At 40.4% G+C, this 18,664-nt stretch overlaps 1 protein-coding gene across 1 annotated transcript in view; it reads right to left on the bottom strand.

Annotated features, from left to right (window-relative positions):
• Positions 1 to 18,641, bottom strand: part of trmt61a (tRNA methyltransferase 61A) — a 52,901-nt gene extending 34,260 nt beyond the window's left edge. Inside the window, exons 1-2 of the mRNA XM_086003057.1 lie at positions 18,512 to 18,641; positions 6,201 to 6,563 (exon numbers count right to left, since the gene is read on the bottom strand). Of these exons, the coding sequence (XP_085859183.1) occupies positions 6,201 to 6,531 (331 nt within the window). The 5' untranslated portion in view covers positions 6,532 to 6,563; positions 18,512 to 18,641. The remainder of the gene's footprint in view (positions 1 to 6,200; positions 6,564 to 18,511) is intronic.
• Positions 18,642 to 18,664: the final 23 nt, after the last annotated feature.

The following is an 18,664-nucleotide window of genomic DNA, read 5'->3' as shown; positions in this document are numbered from 1 at the left end:
GCCACATGCAAGATGGGTTGACTAATGAACTTTTAAATCATAGCAATTCTGATGGGTTATTAAATAAATGCAGCTTTAATCTTTGTTAAACTCGAGAAACCTCTTAAATAATTGAATATGCAAATATGATTGCAGTTGAAATAAAACAAGTCTAGTAGATATGGTTATCCATCTAGCCTGGTTATCAATTTTCAATGAGGTGAATGCAGTTGTTCTACAGAAGTCATTGCATTGCACCTCCTTGTTCGTCAGAACACAACAGTCACATGGGCTCCCTTCTGCAGTGGTTGTGCAGCACTCGAGTGCTTGGTTTCATGCTGCATTCATTTTATTTTAAAAGAACTAGTTTACCTACAGAAAATTCTGACATTACACCAAATATCTGACTCTCAATGCAACTCAATGCCTATTTTTAAGCTCTTTCTGGACACGGTACCAGGTATCTGGCAGCGCACACAGATTATTGTTGGTTGAAGAAAAACTTCCTGCACGTTCTTGACTAGGATCTCAGCTCCTACATATCTCCAGGGGAAACGGTTCAACTCTCATTTTTGGTACCCATGATTCCTTTCTTTCTAATTCAACTCTGAACTATTCAGTGAAATTCTATCCAAGCTACTGCACCACGATCAAGCTATACCATGATCATATTTCTCAAGTTTTGATTAAGTGTTTCAATGGCAGCAGGATATATGATCAGGATTTGAGAACAGATTAGATTAAAAAAAGCATTAAAATATATTACTGCACTTCTGGTGATGGTACAAGAAGACCTTTTTATAAGCACTGGATATTCTGTTATCCCTCTGGAGAGCTACATTACTTTAAACAAGTCAACTGAGGAATGAGGGATTTTTATTATTTTGGGGGATGTGTGAAGAAATATTTCTTTAAGGGGTTAATTTCCATGTTCATTTTTGTACAGTTTTAGACACTATTTTTGCCTTTTTTGATGCTTCTACCCCTGAATAAATAAAATGCAACAGAAAATTTATTGGACAGCTCATTCTCATTGGGTTGGATTTTGCTGTGAGTGGTGAATGAACGGTACCAGCCGTTCGTTGGGCTTGCACTTACCCATAGACTTTCTCTGGGTTTTTGCATGGCAAGTTGCTGTCAGTCAAACATCGCAGCGCCCTCTACAGGGGATCTGGGACCTTTGTGCGAACAGGACAAGCAACTGCGTCTCGTTAACCAATCAGATTGAAGAGTTAATGAGCAGTGCAGAGTCTGAACCAGGAAGTGCAAGTTAGAATAGTGAATTCAATGTCAAATCAGGTACAGAAAGTGAGAGAGAAAAAGAAAGATTGGATTAAGAGAGAGAGAAATAAAAGAGACAAAGAAAAAGTTAAAGAAAGATTTTTTTTGAAGCTCCAACAATAATTAAAAGCTGAAGGACTGAGACTCCACACTTGCAAAATTTTCAGTGCCAGAGAGGTTGTTTGGCAGTAATTATGACTTATCATGCCATTAAAAAGGTACTTACACTTTTTATAGTGAGTTTACTCCATATCCATGATGTCAGTACAGGGACTTCATGCCATTCAATACATTTCAATGGGAGTCAGGTGGCAAATGTCGTTTCTGCGCAGCTTAGAGAGGAACAGCATCTTCAGGATTTTCGCGTTTAACTGTGCATGTGGGCTCCCCAGAAGTTGTCCGATTTGCACATAAATAACAGTGAGCATCGTTAACCTCATTGTTATTTTTACAGCAAAATCCAGCCCATTATATTCTATGTTCCCTTCTCTCTTTCTCAAGGGATCCAATCTTATCATGGAGACACATAATTAGATGTTAAGGCTATGGTTCAAGTAAGTTTATTTTAAAAATCAAACTGCTATACCAGCCTTGCAATCAATGTACTCTGAAATGAACAAAATTGCTATACCAGAGCATTGTATATTGCAAGTACAGGATAAAGGCAGTTTGAATAAACTGGTGATTTAAGAGTCTCTTATTTTCATGAGTATTTACCTGCAGGGCCTGTGGCTATATATCTCCTACTGCCATTTCCATAATTGCTTCAACTGTACCTTAAATAATATTTTTCCACTTGGTTCCCCAGCTGTAGAAGTTAAGTTTTTCTATCCTTTAGGTCCCCTGTGCCACCCAAAACAACAACAAGACAACTTATTCCAGACCTTCAACAATACTGCTCAAGCTGAAGCCACCACTGAAAGATTGCTAATTGGCATTTCATAAGAACATAAGAAATAGGAGCAGGAGTAGGCCATTTGGCCCTTCCAGCCTGCGCCACCATTCAATAAGATCATGGCTGATCTTCTACCTCAACTCCACTTTCTTGCACTATTCCCGTATCCCTTGACTCCCTTAATATTCAAAAATCTATCGATCTCTGTCCTGAATATACTCAACAACTGAGCCTCCACAGCCCTCTGGGATAGAGAATTCCAAAGATTCACAACCCTCTGAGTGAAGAAATTTCTCATCTCAGTAATGGCCAACCCCTTATTCTGAGACTGTGACCCCTGGTTCTAGACTCCCCAGCCAAGGGAAACATCCTCCCTGCATCTACCCTGTCAAGCCCTGTAAAAATGTTGTATGTTTCAATAAGATCACCCCTCATTCTTCTAAACTCTAGGGAATATAGGCCTAGTCTACTCATCCCTCCTCATAGGACAATCCCCCCATCCCAGTAACCAGTCTAGTGAACCTTCATTGCACTCCCTCGATGGCAAGTATATCCTTCTTTAGGTAAGGAGATCAAAACTGTACCCAATACTCCAGGTGTGGTGTCACCAGGGCCCTAAAGGCGTCTTTACTCTTATACTCAAATCCTCTGGTAATAAAGGCCAACATACCATTTGCTTTCCTAATTACTTGCTGTACCTGCATGTTAACTTTCAGTGATTCGTGTACAAGGACACCCAGGTCCCTCTGAACACCAACATTTCCCAATCTCTCACCATTTAAAAAATACTCTGCTTTTCTATTTTTCTTATCAAAGTAGATAACTTCACATTTCTCCACATTATATTCCATTTGCCATGCTCTTGCCCACTCACTTATCCCTTGAAGCCTCATTGCATCCTCCTCACAACTTACATTCCCACCCAGCTTTGTATCATCAGCAAACTTGGATATATTACATTTGGTCCCCTCATCCAAATCATTGATGTAGATTGCGAATGGCTGAGGCCCGAACACTGATCCTTGTGGTACCCCACTAGTTACAGCCTACCAACCCGAAAATGACCCTTTATTCCTACTCTCTGTTTTCTGTCCGTTAACCAATCCTCAATCCATGCTAGTATATTACCCCCAATCCCATGAGCCCTAATTTTGTTTAATAACCTCTTATGTGGCACCTTATCGAATGCCTTCTAAAAATCCAAATACACCACATCCACTGGTTCCCCCTTATCTATTCTGCTAGTTACAACCTCAAAAAATAACAGATGTCAAACGCGATTTCCCTTTCATAAATCAGTGATGATTCTGCCCAATCCTATTATTATTTTCTAAGTGGCCTGTTACCACGTCCTTAATAATAGATTCTAGCATTTTCCCTACAACTGATGTCAGGCTAACTGGTCTGTAGTTCCCCATTTTCTCTCTTCCTCCTTTCTTAAATAGTGGGGTTACATTTGCTACCTTCCAATCCGCAGGAACCGTTCTAGAATCTATGGAATTTTGGAAAATGACAACAAATGTATCCACTATCTCTATAGCTACCTCTTTCAAAACCCTAGAAATGTAGACCATCAGCTTTCAGTCCCATTAATTTCTCCAGTACTATTTTTTTTTTTTTTTTTACTAATTTCTTTCAGTTCTTTATTCTCGCTAGAGCCTTGGTTCGCCACTATTTCCGGGAAGTTTTTTTGCGTCTTCTTCCGTGAAGACAGATACAAAGTATTTGTTTAATTTCTCTGCCATTTTCTTATTCCCCATTATAATTTCTCCTGTCTCAGCCTGTAAGGGACCCACATTTACTTTTGCTAATCTTTTCCTTTTTACATACCTACAGAAGCTTTTACAATCTGTTTTAATCGCTAGTTTACGCTCATTCTATTTTCCCTTTTTTGATCAATTTCTTGGTCCTCCTTTGCTGAATTCTAAAATCCTCTGACTTACTACTCTTTTTGGCAACATTATAAGTCTCTTCTTTTGATCTAATACTATCTTAACTTCTCTTGCTAGCCACGGTTGGACTACTTTTCCTGTGGGGTTTTTGTGCCTTAAAGGAATGTATATTTGTTGTAAATTATGTATTCATTCTTTAAATGCTAGCCATTGCTTCCCTACCATCATTCCTTTTAATGTAGTTTCCCAATCTACCTTAGCCAACACACCCCTCATACCTATGTAGTTTACTTTGTTTAGATTTAAGACCGTAGTTTCGGATTTAACTAAAATCACTTTCAAACTCAATATAAAATTCTAATCATATTATGGTCACTCGTCCCTAAAGGCCCCTTTACTACAAGGTTATTAATTAACCCTTTCTCATTGCACAATACTAGATCTAAAATAGCCTGTTCCCTAGTTGGTTCCTCAACATACTGATCTAGAAAACTATCTTGCATACATTCCATGAATTCGTCCTCCACACTATTACTGCAAATTTGGTTTGCCCAGTCTATGTAGATTAAAGTCCCCCATGATTACTGTATTAGCCTTGTTACATGCACCTCTAAATTTCCTGATTTATACACTGCCCTACATTACAACTACTGTTTGGGGGGCCTATAAACAACTCCCACCAATATTTTCTGCCGCTCGCTGTTTCTTAGCTCCACCCAAACTGATTCTACTTCTTGATTTTCGGAGCCAAGATCCTCTCTCTCTACTATCTATATCCCATCCTTTAGTATCAGGGCTACCCCTCCTCCTTTTCCATTTTGTCTATCACTTCTAAAAGTGAAGTATCCTGGAATATTTAGTTCCCAACCTTGACCACTTTGCAACCATGTCTCCCTATTAGATCAAACCTGTTAATTTCTATCTGCGCTATTAATTCATCTATCTGCGCTATTAATTCATCTATTTTGTTGCGAATGCTTCACACATTCAGATATAGTGCCTTTAGCTTGGACTTATTTCTATTTTTCCCTGATGTCACCTTAGTCACTGTTGTCTTATTACCTTGGTTACTCTCTCTGTCTCTTCCTTCAATGTTCTTTTAAGTTTTGCAGTCAATTATCCATCTCCACTTCAGATCACCATGAAACTGGAAACTTGTGACGTAGGAGTTGTTCTCAATTATCCATCTCAATGGTGCTCGGCACCTCAGGCCGTCTTAAAATTAATGACATATTTCCACTTAAATCATTCAACTAGATATTTAAACCTTATCCTCAATAAAGTAAAGCATAATGTTTTTTCCCCCAATGTCAATCTCTCCTTATCAAAATTTCTAAAGTAGCAGCCAAAAATCTCTGAAGACAAGTTAAATCCACCTCACATCAGCCTCCATTAATGTTAACATTTAAAGATAATAAGCAAACTAAATACTCTGATGAAATGTAACACAAGTTATAGATTCCACGAGACAAGGTCCAATAAAACAATTGCAATTATATAGCACCTTATCTTATCAAAACATCTCAAAGCATTTCACAATGAATTACTCTTGGAGGGCAGTGACTATTCTATAATCAAATAGAACAGCTGTTCTGCAACAGCTGCAGCCCACAAGCTGCATAAATCACCAGTTAATGAGGATTTTTTTATATAAATGGTATTGGTTTGAGGGAGGAACATTACCCACAGTGCTGGGAGAACTCCTCGCTCTTCTTTTACTAATGCCATGGGGTTTTAAATATCCACCTGAACATGTAGAAGCGAACTCTAACATTTCAGCCCACGGTGCAGAGTCTGAAGTATAATATAATTACATCTCCAAAGCCAGTGAATGTGCTATACGAGATGCAGGAATAATACCTTGTTATTCAAGATTTTCATATTCCTAAATACCAAGCAATACAGTATTACTCACCTTCCACCATTACATGTCTAGATGATCAGAAAAACAGTTTCCTCAACAATTGTGGAGATGGTCATGCTTAAAAATTAAATGTAGAAGCTGAGAAAGTAAACTGGAGCACCTTATGAAGAATTTGAATATTTCTTCTTTGCTGCAAATTAGTCAAGCTACAAATATCTTTGCTATATACATGAATATCTCCAGTGCAAGTTAAAATCTGAGCGCTTAGATTCCATGTTAAATAACCTACCTGACTCACAGACAACCGATCCTGGCTTCAACTCTAACATCATAACGATCATAGAGATATCAGTGGAATAGAGGATCTGGGTCCGGTGAGGAAGAGTCACAGTCCAGAGTTCTGGAGTTGGGTGAAGTATATACACCCAACCTCCTTTGCTGCATGTAATCTTTGACCCATACTTTTTCCCAATTAGGTCTGCTGAATGCTTGATCGCCCCATATTTTGTCTGCGTTGCACCACCTTGCTGAACTTTGATCGCAAACATTGAGTCGTGGCCTAGGAAGACGATGGCGGTATCACCATTCTGAATAATCTCTCTATACTCCACAAAACTCATTTCTGAGAATGGAATGCAATGATTGTGACAATCTAGGGAAGAACAACAAAGTAGGCAAGAATAAATAACAGGTTAACATTTTTACATCATCACTAAGTTCAGCATTTGTTCTTACTACTCCACCATAGCAAGACAGATATAAATCTGCATGTAAAGTTTTTGAATTGATCCAGTAGAATGGGCACCCTTTACAACAGCGTAGTTCACTTTTCCGATAGCTCAGTTGGTAAATGCAATACTCATTGTGGGAATGAACCATATACTCTAGGAACGTCCAACAGTTGATTCTTGTTCTGTACGGTTGTCCCACCTCACTCAGGGCAACAAAGGAGGCTCTATAACTGGCCTTACCATTAGCAGGCTGGGGTGGGGTGGATGGGAAAAGGGGGCGGAAAGAGGAGGTTGGTGTTCCTCAACTAATATCACCCAAAAATTTGTTTTTAATTATCTAGATCATTCATCTCATTGCTGTTTGTGGGAATGGAGTAGGCAGGCGGATCAGGTAAATATTAAAGATGAGTAAAAGCAGGTCAAAAAACAAAAGCCAAGAAGAACATACACATCGAACATACGAACAAGTCCATCGAGCCTGTCCCACACAATTGCTATACCTTGTGTATCATAATATATACACTCCACCCCACTTGAAATCATCTGATCTCCTGGAGAGTCAAAAAACCCAGGCCAATTTGGGGGAAAAAAAAATCTGGGAAATTCCTCTCCAACCCATCTAGGCGATCGAAACTAGTCCAGATCATCACTCCGGCCCTGAATTCCCTGCAGTACCTACTTTCTGTAAGAGGTGATCTCCGCCCCAGCCAAAAACAAGTCCAGCTCTCGCTTGAAGGAATTCAGTGAATCAATATTCACCACATGAGACGGCAGCCTGTTCCAGAGGGCCACTATTCTCTGGGGAAAGAACCACCTCCTGACATCTAACCTAGATCTAGCCTTATACAAATTTGTGACCCCTGAATGATACCTACGAATATCTCAAGCAACACTTTTTAGCTTTTCCAAATGCATTTGTAATAAACAGAGAGTGAAAGAAAGTATTGGCCCATTTAACCATGATATTGGGAAGCTGGTATCCAGGGACAAAGAAAGGGAGTTATTAAATAGTCTACTGCACATCTATCTTTATTCAGGAAGAGGAAGGAAAGTTTACCATGTCAGATTTTCAGGAAGAGCAGAGGAAAATCTACACGAGAGTGTAACTACATAGTTAGGTGCTCGAAGCCAAACCTCCCCCCTCACAGTTGATTATCCCACCAATACTGGATGTCAAGGCTCACACATGAATATTGGTCACTTGAGTTTGATACCAAATGGTACCAAGCACCCATGGAACCAGAATCCAACACCTCCCAGAAAGAGAGAGAGAAATATTGGCAAGAAAAAAAAAGTCATTGGATGATTAGTTGTTATAAATGCTTTTTTAAAAGTTCCACATCAATAATTAACAGCTGAAGTAGAGTGGAAGTTTTGGATTAAAGTTGGCTTTAAAACAGGAAACAGATAGCCATTTGTGGGAACTTTCAGGCTGAAAAGAGATTATGTGAGGCCGTCCCAGGCGGGGTCAGTATTTGGACCTTTGCCATTTTAAAATATATTGGGGTCGATTTTCCTGGAGCCGTCAGGCAGGGGTTCAGGCGTGTGGGGGGGGGGGGGGGGGAATCCCGAATTTGGGGGTCCTGGCACCATCCCGCCCAACGCAAATTTCAGGGGCGGCGGGTACCCGCCCCGCACTGGGACCCGCCGAAACCAGGCGGGAAGGGATTAGTGCCAATTAACTGCCTGTTAACAGGTAATCAACAGGCAGTTTTTAGCCTAATCCCTATTTTGAGGGGTTTAGTGTGGGTTTCCCGATGGCTCCAAACCACGCCAGGTTAGAGCAGGCGGGCCATCGGGTTGAAGGAGTTGGAGGGGTCGCGATGTCAGTGCTCAGGTGAGTGATGGGTGCATGAGTGCAAAGGCAAGTGTGTTTGGTGTGTCTAAAGTGTGTAAAGAACTTTTACTTACCTGTACTTACCTTAACAGCCTTTCTTCCTGTAGCCGTCGGGAGCCCATCACTCAGCCAGCACTTAAAGCTGAACGGCTGCGATCTGTGAAAAGTGACAGCCTTCAGTGCTGCTGAGAGTTCTGAGTCTGTGCAGAAGGACTCATGTTAGAACTCAGACTGTCAGTGTTTCACAGCTTCAAACAGCTGTGAAACGCTGATATTTCATCTGTCAAGAACTCTTGACAGATGAAATTGCAGTCTGTGACATCACCTGTTGCCGGGTGGCCCTTAATTGGCCTGCTGAGCCCGCTGGGCAGGCTCAACAAGGTCAATCGAGGGAAAATCGCACGGATTGGCCAGATGTCGAAGTAGGCGGGTCTAAAACCTGAAAGTTGTAGTCCCGCCTTCTTCCCAACAGCTTCAGGAAAATCGACCCCATTGACTTGAACAAGGGAATGATAAGTGAACAAAATCTTTCAGTTAACAGAAAAGGCACTACAAACAGATTCCAAAGGATTTGGATTTTTTTTTTTTTTTTAGGTGTCAGATAATTCAACGTGAATAACTGTTAAATAATTAGAATGGGAGCACAGAACCAAAAACAAATGGAGCATGAATCTAGGGGTTGTAGTGGACTGATACTTTATTTCACTCAGTTCATTACAAATGCATTTGGAAAAACTATTTATCCTTGCTTGAGATGTTCAGAGTGGAAATCAGGTGTGTTTACCTGCAGTTAAAAAAGACAAATGAGGGACTGGTTGCATCAGCAGAGACAGAATAGAATTCTGAAGGTGCTGCTGTTTTAAGACATTGGTCAGACTCCATTTGGAGTACTGGTCACCTTATAATTGAAAGATACTGAGAGGGTAGAGGGGAGCATCAAAAATGTTTTTCTAAAAAAAAAACTTTGAAGTGATCTAGTTGAAGTCTTCAAGATAATGAAGGGTATAGACAAGATTGATTGAGAGAAATTGTTCACTATGGTGAATGTATTTAAATACAGTGACACATCAATTAAAATTAAGTTAAGAACAAGGGAAGTTAGCAGAACCTCTTCACCCAAGGAGTGATACAGTTTCAGAGCAAGTTATCAGGCAAGATCAGAGGTTTTCCAAACTGGAGTGAGGTAATATCTGTCCGTCTGAGCCCCACACACCAGCACACTATGTGCAGTGTCTGAGAATTTTGTACTTTTTATTATTTTCTCTTTTCCGGTGTTTGTTGATTTACTAGCACATTATTTCTGCTGTTGTATATGGTTTTCTACAATGATAGCACTGTTTTTTCCTATACATTACCTTTTGGAAATTAGGAAGGGGATGCCTCCTGGGAGTGTGTCAATATATGCAGTGGAATCTTCCACACAGAAAAGTTTGAAAAGTAGTGGGTAAGGCCATTGAAACACAGTATAAATGGGCAAAGAAACAACTGATTGTGTTTTTGGATGGAGATGGGATGGAGTAATTTGGTGAAGGCATTGGATAGGTTTGATCCATGAAAAAGGGACAGGCCTTTTTGGGTCCCAAAAAACTAGCGATTTTTATGATGAAAACAGCTCAGTAGCTGGAATTGTTGAATAAAAAAGGTAGCATCAGCTTAGTAGAGGGGAGGAGTCCTATGTCTATTATCTGGGACTCAGACAGCTTAAGGATGAAGGCAAACAGACAATAGCTGCAACAATGTGCTGACGGCATCAGGTCAAGCTACAGAATTTAAATTCACAATTTTAATGCTATTCTCCAGCATCTTTGACACCCAGCATGGATCAGACACTAATGAGAAAAGACTATTTGGAAAGGAGTTAAAAGCAGGAGGTAAAGAAAGTTAATTAAACCTGTTCGTAATAGATAAAAAATGGTTTTAGATGAATGCTCAGTTGGGATGAAAGTTTCAGAAAATAAATGTGAGCAGATATATTCATTAAATGATCCAAAGACTAAGGTGGACAACTAACTGCATAACTAAACATCACACAAGCACTCTATAGGTCACAAAAAATACATGTTGGAGACTTAATTTTAGAATTAGCATACAAAATATTCTTGTTCTTGTTTTTCCAATCTTTCTGGGTAACAGCTGATTTAAAATTTTCCTCCATCAAATGTTGATGCATTCTCCTAAACCCCCTTGTCCGACCACCAAATAAATGGCGCTGAACACACGGAAATGAGCAAAGTTAGCATGCAGTAGGTCCATGCTTCAACGAGAGCAAAGGAGATAGATAAATGCAATAGCAAAATACTGTGGACGCTGGAAATCCGAAATAACAGAAAACGCTGGAAAAAACTCAGTAGGCCAGGCAGCATCCGCGGAGAGAGAAACAGAGTTAACGTTTCAGGTCAATGACCTTTCGTCAGATAGATAAATGACTTGGTTGGTAGCATTTTCACCCGAGTCAAGAAAGAACTTGCATTCATATAGCGCTTTTTATGACCTCAGGACATCCCAAAATACTCCAAAGCCAAAGTAATTTTGAAGTGCAGTTAGTGTTGCAACATAGGCAAAGCCTACATTTGCACACAGCAAGGTCCCATAAACAGCAATAAGATAAATAATCAGCTAATTTTTTTAAAAATAAAGTGGTGCTGGTTGAGATAAATGTCAGAAGAACTCCCTTTTGTCAAATAATGCCATGGTATCTCTTGTATCCACCTCAGCAGGCAGACAGGAACTTGGTTTAACGTCTGAAAGACGACACCTCCAACAATGCAGCACCGATTCAGTACTGCACTGAAGTGTCAGTCTACATTATATGCTCAAGTCTCTGGAGTGGGCTTGGGCCCATGAACTTCGGACTCAGAGACGAGAGTGCTACCACCGAGACCTAGGCTGTGTGCTCCACAACTTGAGCACATAATCGCGGCTGACATTCCAGTGCAGCACTAAAGGAATACTGCATTGTCGGAGGTATTGTATCAGGTCAGTCGTTAAATGGAGGCCCCATCTGCCACCTTAGATGGATGTAAAGGTTCCCATGGCATTATTCACAAAGAGCAGGGAGTTCCCCCAGTGTCCTGACTAACATTCCTCCCTCAACTAAAACCAACAAAAATCATTTATTTAATTTGTTTATGGGATCTTGCTTTGTGTAATTGGCCGTCACGTTTGCATCCATAACAGTGACTACACTTCAGAAGTTATTCACTGGATGTGGAGTGCTAGGAGATGTGCTGCAGACATGGAGGTGCTGCATAAATGCAACTTCGGTTTTTCTTTTCCTTCTAATGTGTCAAGAGAAGTGACAGATCACAAATCCATTTAAACCAGTGTTTTTTAAAGTGGGTTTGAGAGACTGCAAATGGTTGAGTGGTTCACAAGCTTTCTGATTACCAACTATTTCTTTTAATAGCAATAATAAGCCAGGTAAGGCTCAAGCTATGATTGGTAGCTTCAGGAGCAGAAGCACGACAGAACAAAGCGGCCGATAAGCAGTCCATGCTGTAATTTCACTCCAGCCCTCTCATTATTGTCCCATTGACTTATGCTTGAAGTGTACAAAGAAAGAGTCAGGGAGCCAGGTTTAGTGCACTCAGCATGTGTGTACATGCAGGCAGCTGACAGCTAGTAGTGACTCGGTCCTACTTTTTGAATTCATATTGTAAAATGTTGCTTAATGAATGTAACATAAGTGACCTCAGAGAACCTGCACCACCCCACCACCACCCAAACAAGAACCCGGGTTTGAAAATCTATTTCCATAATTACTGCGCACATTCAGGGGTCAGGCCTGGTATCAAACATAAAAAAAGGATCTACATTCAATATTTAAAAAAAAAATGATAGCATGTATAATTTATTCTACATTAATGCCTATCCGGAGGTGTGGGAAAACACTGTGGAAGTTCCACAATTACCCAACACAATCACTGCACTAAATCTAGTCCGGTCAAAGTGCCAATCTGGCAATACTGCAGCAATTCTAACTAGTAAGAGTACAGGCACGAGCAGATACTCTGAATTTTGCAGCTCAACACAATTATTGGAGTTCTCAGGTAACCTTGACCTATTTAAGGTTGTTGATAATTAACCTGCTGCTCGCTCCTTGCTGGGGTGCGGCTCCAGAGATGCCTGGCACTTCCAGTGCTTTGCCCACATCAGTCTTAGAAACAAATTTCAGCAGGCAGGCTATTTGATCACTCGGGGGAGGGGGATAAATGCGAAGGATCACCACAATGTCGACACACCCATGCTTCCAGTTACTGGATAGCAATCACAAGTGATTACCGATTTCCACTCACTAATCCAGAGCACAATGAAACAAACTCTAACACTCCTACCGTGCCCTCTGCGGAGATAAAATAACTCGGGACAGATTAGGAACTGAATTTGTGACCTTCCTAATCTGTAGGACTCAGCTACTTAATGTTTAAACTAGCTCAGTCATCAGGAAAGTTGAACATTTTAATGGCAAAATCATTCATTCTGGGAACCCTCAGCATATCGATTGGACTCCTCTTTAGGAAATTTAAATAATCATACATTTATTCTCCACTGAAATCATCCCAGGCACATCCACTGGGCAATAGTTATGTGGATAGTCATGTGGTCAAATAAAGCCAATCTGGAAAAAAAAAACACACATTGCAGGTGGAAGTTGGTGTCCTATTTTTCAGACAGGCACCCATCTTGCTCAAAGACAAAAATCATTATTCTACATACATTTATCATAACATACACTCTTACTATAATGGTTGTTGCTGTGGTGAACAGGTTAACAATAAACTTTCTACTTCATTTTCTGCTGGAATAGGAAACAAGAGCTGATTGAAGTATTTTAATCAGCTTGAGAAGCACTATTCCAGCATTAGACACACTGAAACATTCATTAAGACCATTAGTAGATAGACTGTGATGTAACTGCCGAATTGTGGCAGTTGTGCTCGTCTCTGGAATGAAAGATTTTCCCATGCATCATATCGATTCTCTCAACCAATCAGTTTCCAGGACTAAATCTCAGTGTTCCACAATGCACTGCAATGCTAAATGGAGCATGAGAAATAGTTGGGATCTATGGTCCAGTGAGCTTATTACCAAGACAGAACTCAATTGAAAAGCTTACAATGAAGACAGGATGCCGAGCCACGTTAGCAGTTCTGTGGAGTTATTCTTAGGTGATACAGAAACAGTCAAGCACGTCTTCAGACTAGATTTCTTTTCCAAGCGTTGGCTTTGAAAATTTCCCTAAACAACGGTGCTATATTGCAGTACACTTAAACAATTATCCTTGATAAATTATAAATAGCCTCTTCTCTAGTTTTCCAGATTGTTGAATTTAGCTGAACATAGTCCGAAGATGTGCAGGTTAGGTTGATTGGCTATGATAAATTGACCCTTAGTGTTAGGGGGATTAAATACGTGGGGTTACGGGGATAGGGTGGGATATGTGTTGGTGTAGGGGTTATGGGGATCGGGTGGGATATGTGTCGGTGCAGGCTCGATGGGCTGAAATGGCCTCTATCTGCACTGTGGGGTTTCTGTGATATTGTCACCTCATCTAAACCTTTGAGCTATTCATCCAATTAGCAAGGATAGATACCAAAGCTGAAGTGGCATTCATGTATGCAGCACCTATAGATAGATACAGCAGGTTTTTCGATATACCATGCAGAATATTGACAGAGGTCATATTAAATATACTGTTTAGCTTACAGAGGTTGAAGTCTAGATTTTGGCAGAATGCTGACCCTATCATATTATACAATGCCTACCATCTGCTGAAGCTCAGCACAGTTCATCCAATTGGACTTTTTTTTTTTGAACACCTGTTCAAGGTTAGGAAGAAACAAGCCCAAGTCATATTCTATAGTTGCCTTATCAAATATTCCTTAAAATTACAAACTCAACCAGTACAGACACACACACAGCAGCTAATGACAAGCTGGGAAATAAACTATACAAGCCAACTGATTCAAACTGATGTTATGTGGATCATATGAAGAAGGACTTTCCATCTATTTGATCTCATCTTCCAGAATATTAACCCTACCATCCAGCAGTTTTTAAAAATTTTTTTTTTTTATAAATGAGTCTTGTGTCTTGCCCTAAACACTGTAACTGCAGATTCTGAAAATTTATTTTTAAAGCAGTAATGAGCTTAGGCATACATAACTGCAAAGGGGCATCTGGTATCAATGCAGAATAAGTATATTGCGATTCACTTTAGTCCACTTAACTAGCTGTAGGAGATGCACTCTGGAAAGAAAAGCACTTGTTGCTTGTGAAGATGCACTGTTGAAGCTGTTGTGTGTTTAAATGAATTGGGCACCTGATGACTACAATAAATGGGTTATACGCTGTGTGATGCGATCTATTTTTAAACCCTAAATCCTCAGTGTTTCTACTGCTGGGAACAGTCCCATAAGCTTTTCTGCCAGAAAGGAAATAATCTTGGTTGGATCACATGCGTATTATACAGCATAATGTTTGCACGTTGGAGGAATTTCTTAGCTCTGTAGTGCTACTTTCTTTTACTAGGAAGGTAATCAATCAAAAGTACCTTCATTATTAGATGCACAATTTGCACAGATTACAAGGAGGTATTCCTTACATCAGTTCAACAATTCAATTTCACATGCAACAGTTTCAAAATGAATCCATATTCCGATCAATGTTATGAAGCTACATTTCTGCTGTGCTATGTTAGACCAGACAGAAGTTACTTCTCACTTTTTCCAACCGCCCCACCTTTAATACAGCTGTGTGTGTCAATAGCACCGATTATCTGTTATCTCTTTCATCTGGACAAATTCTAACACTCGTAGATTCTCCTCTGACTTAGCCGAAAGACACATAAACCTTTTTAAGAATAATTGTTGTATAAGGTTCATTGGAAGAACATTTATATTTATTTCAAGTGCTACAAAATAACCAAGTTCCCACTCCTCATTGCTTAGTCTTCATTTAATAAATGACTGCTGATGGCACACACGAATTAGAGAGTAATCCAGTTAGTGATCAGTGACTGGTTTGTCCACTAAAACTCCAATTTTAAATCCCTGAAACTGAAGCAATTGGTTATCTACTCTCAATCAATATTCTCAACAACTACATTTAAATGTATCTGTACAACATCAGTTAGGAGTTCTCTTGAAATACAATTCTAATCTCAACACTGGGAACAGGTCAGAAGCTGGGTATTCTGCAGGGAGTGGCTCACCTCATGACTTCCCAAAGCCTCTCCACCACCGACAAGGCACAAGTCAGGAATGTGATGCCATACTCTCCACCTGCCTGAATGGCTGCAGCTCCAACAGCACTCAAAAAAGTTTAAACACTATCCAGGACAAAGCATCCAAGGCCTCCTCAGCAGCACCTCCCAAGTCTGTGACCGCCACCACCACCTAGAAGGGCAGCAGGTGCAGGGGAACACCATCACCTCCAAGTCACACACCATCCTGACTTAGATCTAAACCATCGTTACTTCATTATCTCTGGGTCAAAATCCTGGAACTTCCTACCCAGCAGCACTGAAAGCACCTTCGCCACACGGAATGCTGAAGGTGGTCCACCACCATCTTCTCAAGCAACTAGGGATGGGCAATAAATGCTGGCCTTGCCAGTGATGCCCACATCCCAAGAATTATTTTTTAAAGAAATCACATGGCATCCTAGACCCCAGATGAAGGCATCAAATTTTAAACAGTTTGTTAAAGTTAGAGTGGCACGGTATCTGATTTTAAAATGATTGGGTATAATACAGCTTATATTGGTCAAAAAGGCAGTACCAGAACCAATTTTCTTCTATTTTCATGTGAATCTTATAAAGTACTCAATGATGCAAGTTAGCATAATACCCCTTTTAACTTTGTCACTACCATTACAGTATTATACTGATTATCTTCCAACTCACATCAAATGTGTAAATGAGGTTAGAGTACAATGAAGAGACAAGCACTTTTACTGTAGAAAAGCAGCTCATTACATTGAGAAACACCTTACTGCAGACTGTAAATCTTTCTAACATGCCATTATAATTTTTACAGTACATCCTCAGGTGCAGACATACTAAGGAACCAACATGCACGTCTGGAAAATCGCATTAAATGAGTGAGCAGGGGCACTTGGTGAGTGTAGATTTAAACTTCAAAAAGTGGCTACAACTGGATCTTAGCTGAGAAAGAGGGACAGAAGCAACAGCCATGGTCATAACAGGGAGTGCCAGGAAGTCAGTGGAATGCTTAATTCTAAAGTTACATTTAGCTAGGTGATTAATAAAAGGAGAGAGTCAAGGCATGTGAGCAAATAAACATAGCTAAAAAGCTAAAACCAAAATAGAAACAATACAGCAAACAGCACATACAGGAGCAGTGACTTCAAATCATAAAATTTGAAACAAGTAGAGCAAGGATTAGGCTGCAGAGCTGATAAATGGTGCGGTGATTTAGCAACACAGCACCAGGAATGTACTTTCAACTTCAAATTCAGCACAAGAGCAATGCTCTTCACTGATTCATAGGCAGCTAAGCAAAGACTCTGATTAAGTTTTGATATTTGTAATGGTAAATATACTGCAGTTATTGGCATCTAAACCTTTTAAGTATATGATGGTTATTAAAAATGTTCATTTAAAAATGTCAGCACCATCACGGGATCAAAAGATATCGCAGCTTCCAACTTGTGTGCATGATTCACTTGTACAGAATAATTGTTGTGAAGACATTCTACCTGGCAGGCAGCAGCCAAAATTGTACACCAGTTAATGGCTGCCATAAACTCACAAAAAGTTGATTTTCTCTTCTAAATCACTTGTAAAATTACCTACATTTGGGAACTGTGTGGTACACCTCCTTGAGTGTACTGACCCATTCAGCTCTGGGATGAAATCCAATCCAAGCTGAAGGGGCAAATATTTCCACATTCTATTTGGTTGTAAGGTTCTTAGGTGAGCTGAGCTTAAGCAGTCTCATTCCAGTTTCTCATGACAAAACTGCCAAAGAAAACTCTCTTACTCAAAGGCGGCACAAGGAGGGTTGGTATGGTCAATGGAAAAACTCACACTGGTTGTGGTTTAGGCACCAAAGTAAAAAGGAACATTGTTCTGCTTTTGGCCATGTTATATCTGACCTGGGACTTCTTGACACTAAACCAAAAAGAGAATTCCATTCTACAACCTTTTCTTTGAACAGCACCTTCATTGGGTGGGAACAATCTTAAATGCAGTTTCCTAATAATCTCTAAATTGATGGACAGTCTGGTTCAAATATAGTTAAAAAGAAAAAGACTTGCATTTATATAGCGCCTTTCACAACCTCAGGACGTCGCAAAGTGGTTTACAGCCAATAAAGTACTTTTGAAGTGTAGTCACTGTTGTAATGTAGGAAACACAGCAGCTAATTTGCACACAAGCTCCCACAAACAGCAATATAATAATGACCAGATAATCTGTTTTTGTGATATTGATTGCAGGATAAATATTGGCCAGGACACTGGGAATAACTCCCCTGTTCTTCAAAATAGTGCCATGGGATCTTTCCATGTCCACCTGAGAAAGCAGACAGGGCCTTGGTTTACCATCTCATCCGAAAGACATCACCTCTGACAATACAACACTACACTGGAGTGTCAGCCTAGATTTTTGTGCTCAAGTCTCTGGAGTGGGCCTTGAACCCACAACCTTCTGACTCAGAGGCGAGAGGGCTAAAACTCTCTCGCCTCCGAGCAGTAAACACTAACAATGTCATGTTATTCTAGAAAAGGCTCTGCGCACTTCTCTAACTTCCCTTGCAATTTATTTTTACAAGACAGTATTGAATACAAATATAGTGTCTCAGAAACAAAACAGAACAGGAGCAAACTTCGTGTAGGCAATAATATACTAGCATGGCTTTAACCAGGTCCTCCTATACACATACACAAGCTCCAACACTGGGCCCGGGCAATCCGTAAGCTAATGAATGCCTCGGTAACGCCATAAGTTTTCGGTAGCCCTGCCTCTAAAAGCCACTTCTAACGCATGTCATCAGCAAGCACACTCACCAGCGGCGGCCCTCACACAGGGACTCCCAGGCCCGGGCGCGCGCCGGTGACGTCACCCCGCCTGCCTGCCACTGGGCGGCGCACTCCGAAGACGTCACGCGCTTCCCTCCGCCGGACCGCGCGACTCTTTGATTGACAGATCGCAGGGCAAAC

The sequence above is a fragment of the Somniosus microcephalus genome, chromosome 12, assembly GCF_052327205.1.
Source record: "Somniosus microcephalus isolate GS21.2 chromosome 12, FLI_Smic_1.0, whole genome shotgun sequence".
Lineage (NCBI taxonomy): Eukaryota > Metazoa > Chordata > Chondrichthyes > Squaliformes > Somniosidae > Somniosus > Somniosus microcephalus.
The sequence above is the reverse complement of the archived record's forward strand: the minus strand, read 5'-3'. Positions and strand labels throughout refer to the sequence as shown.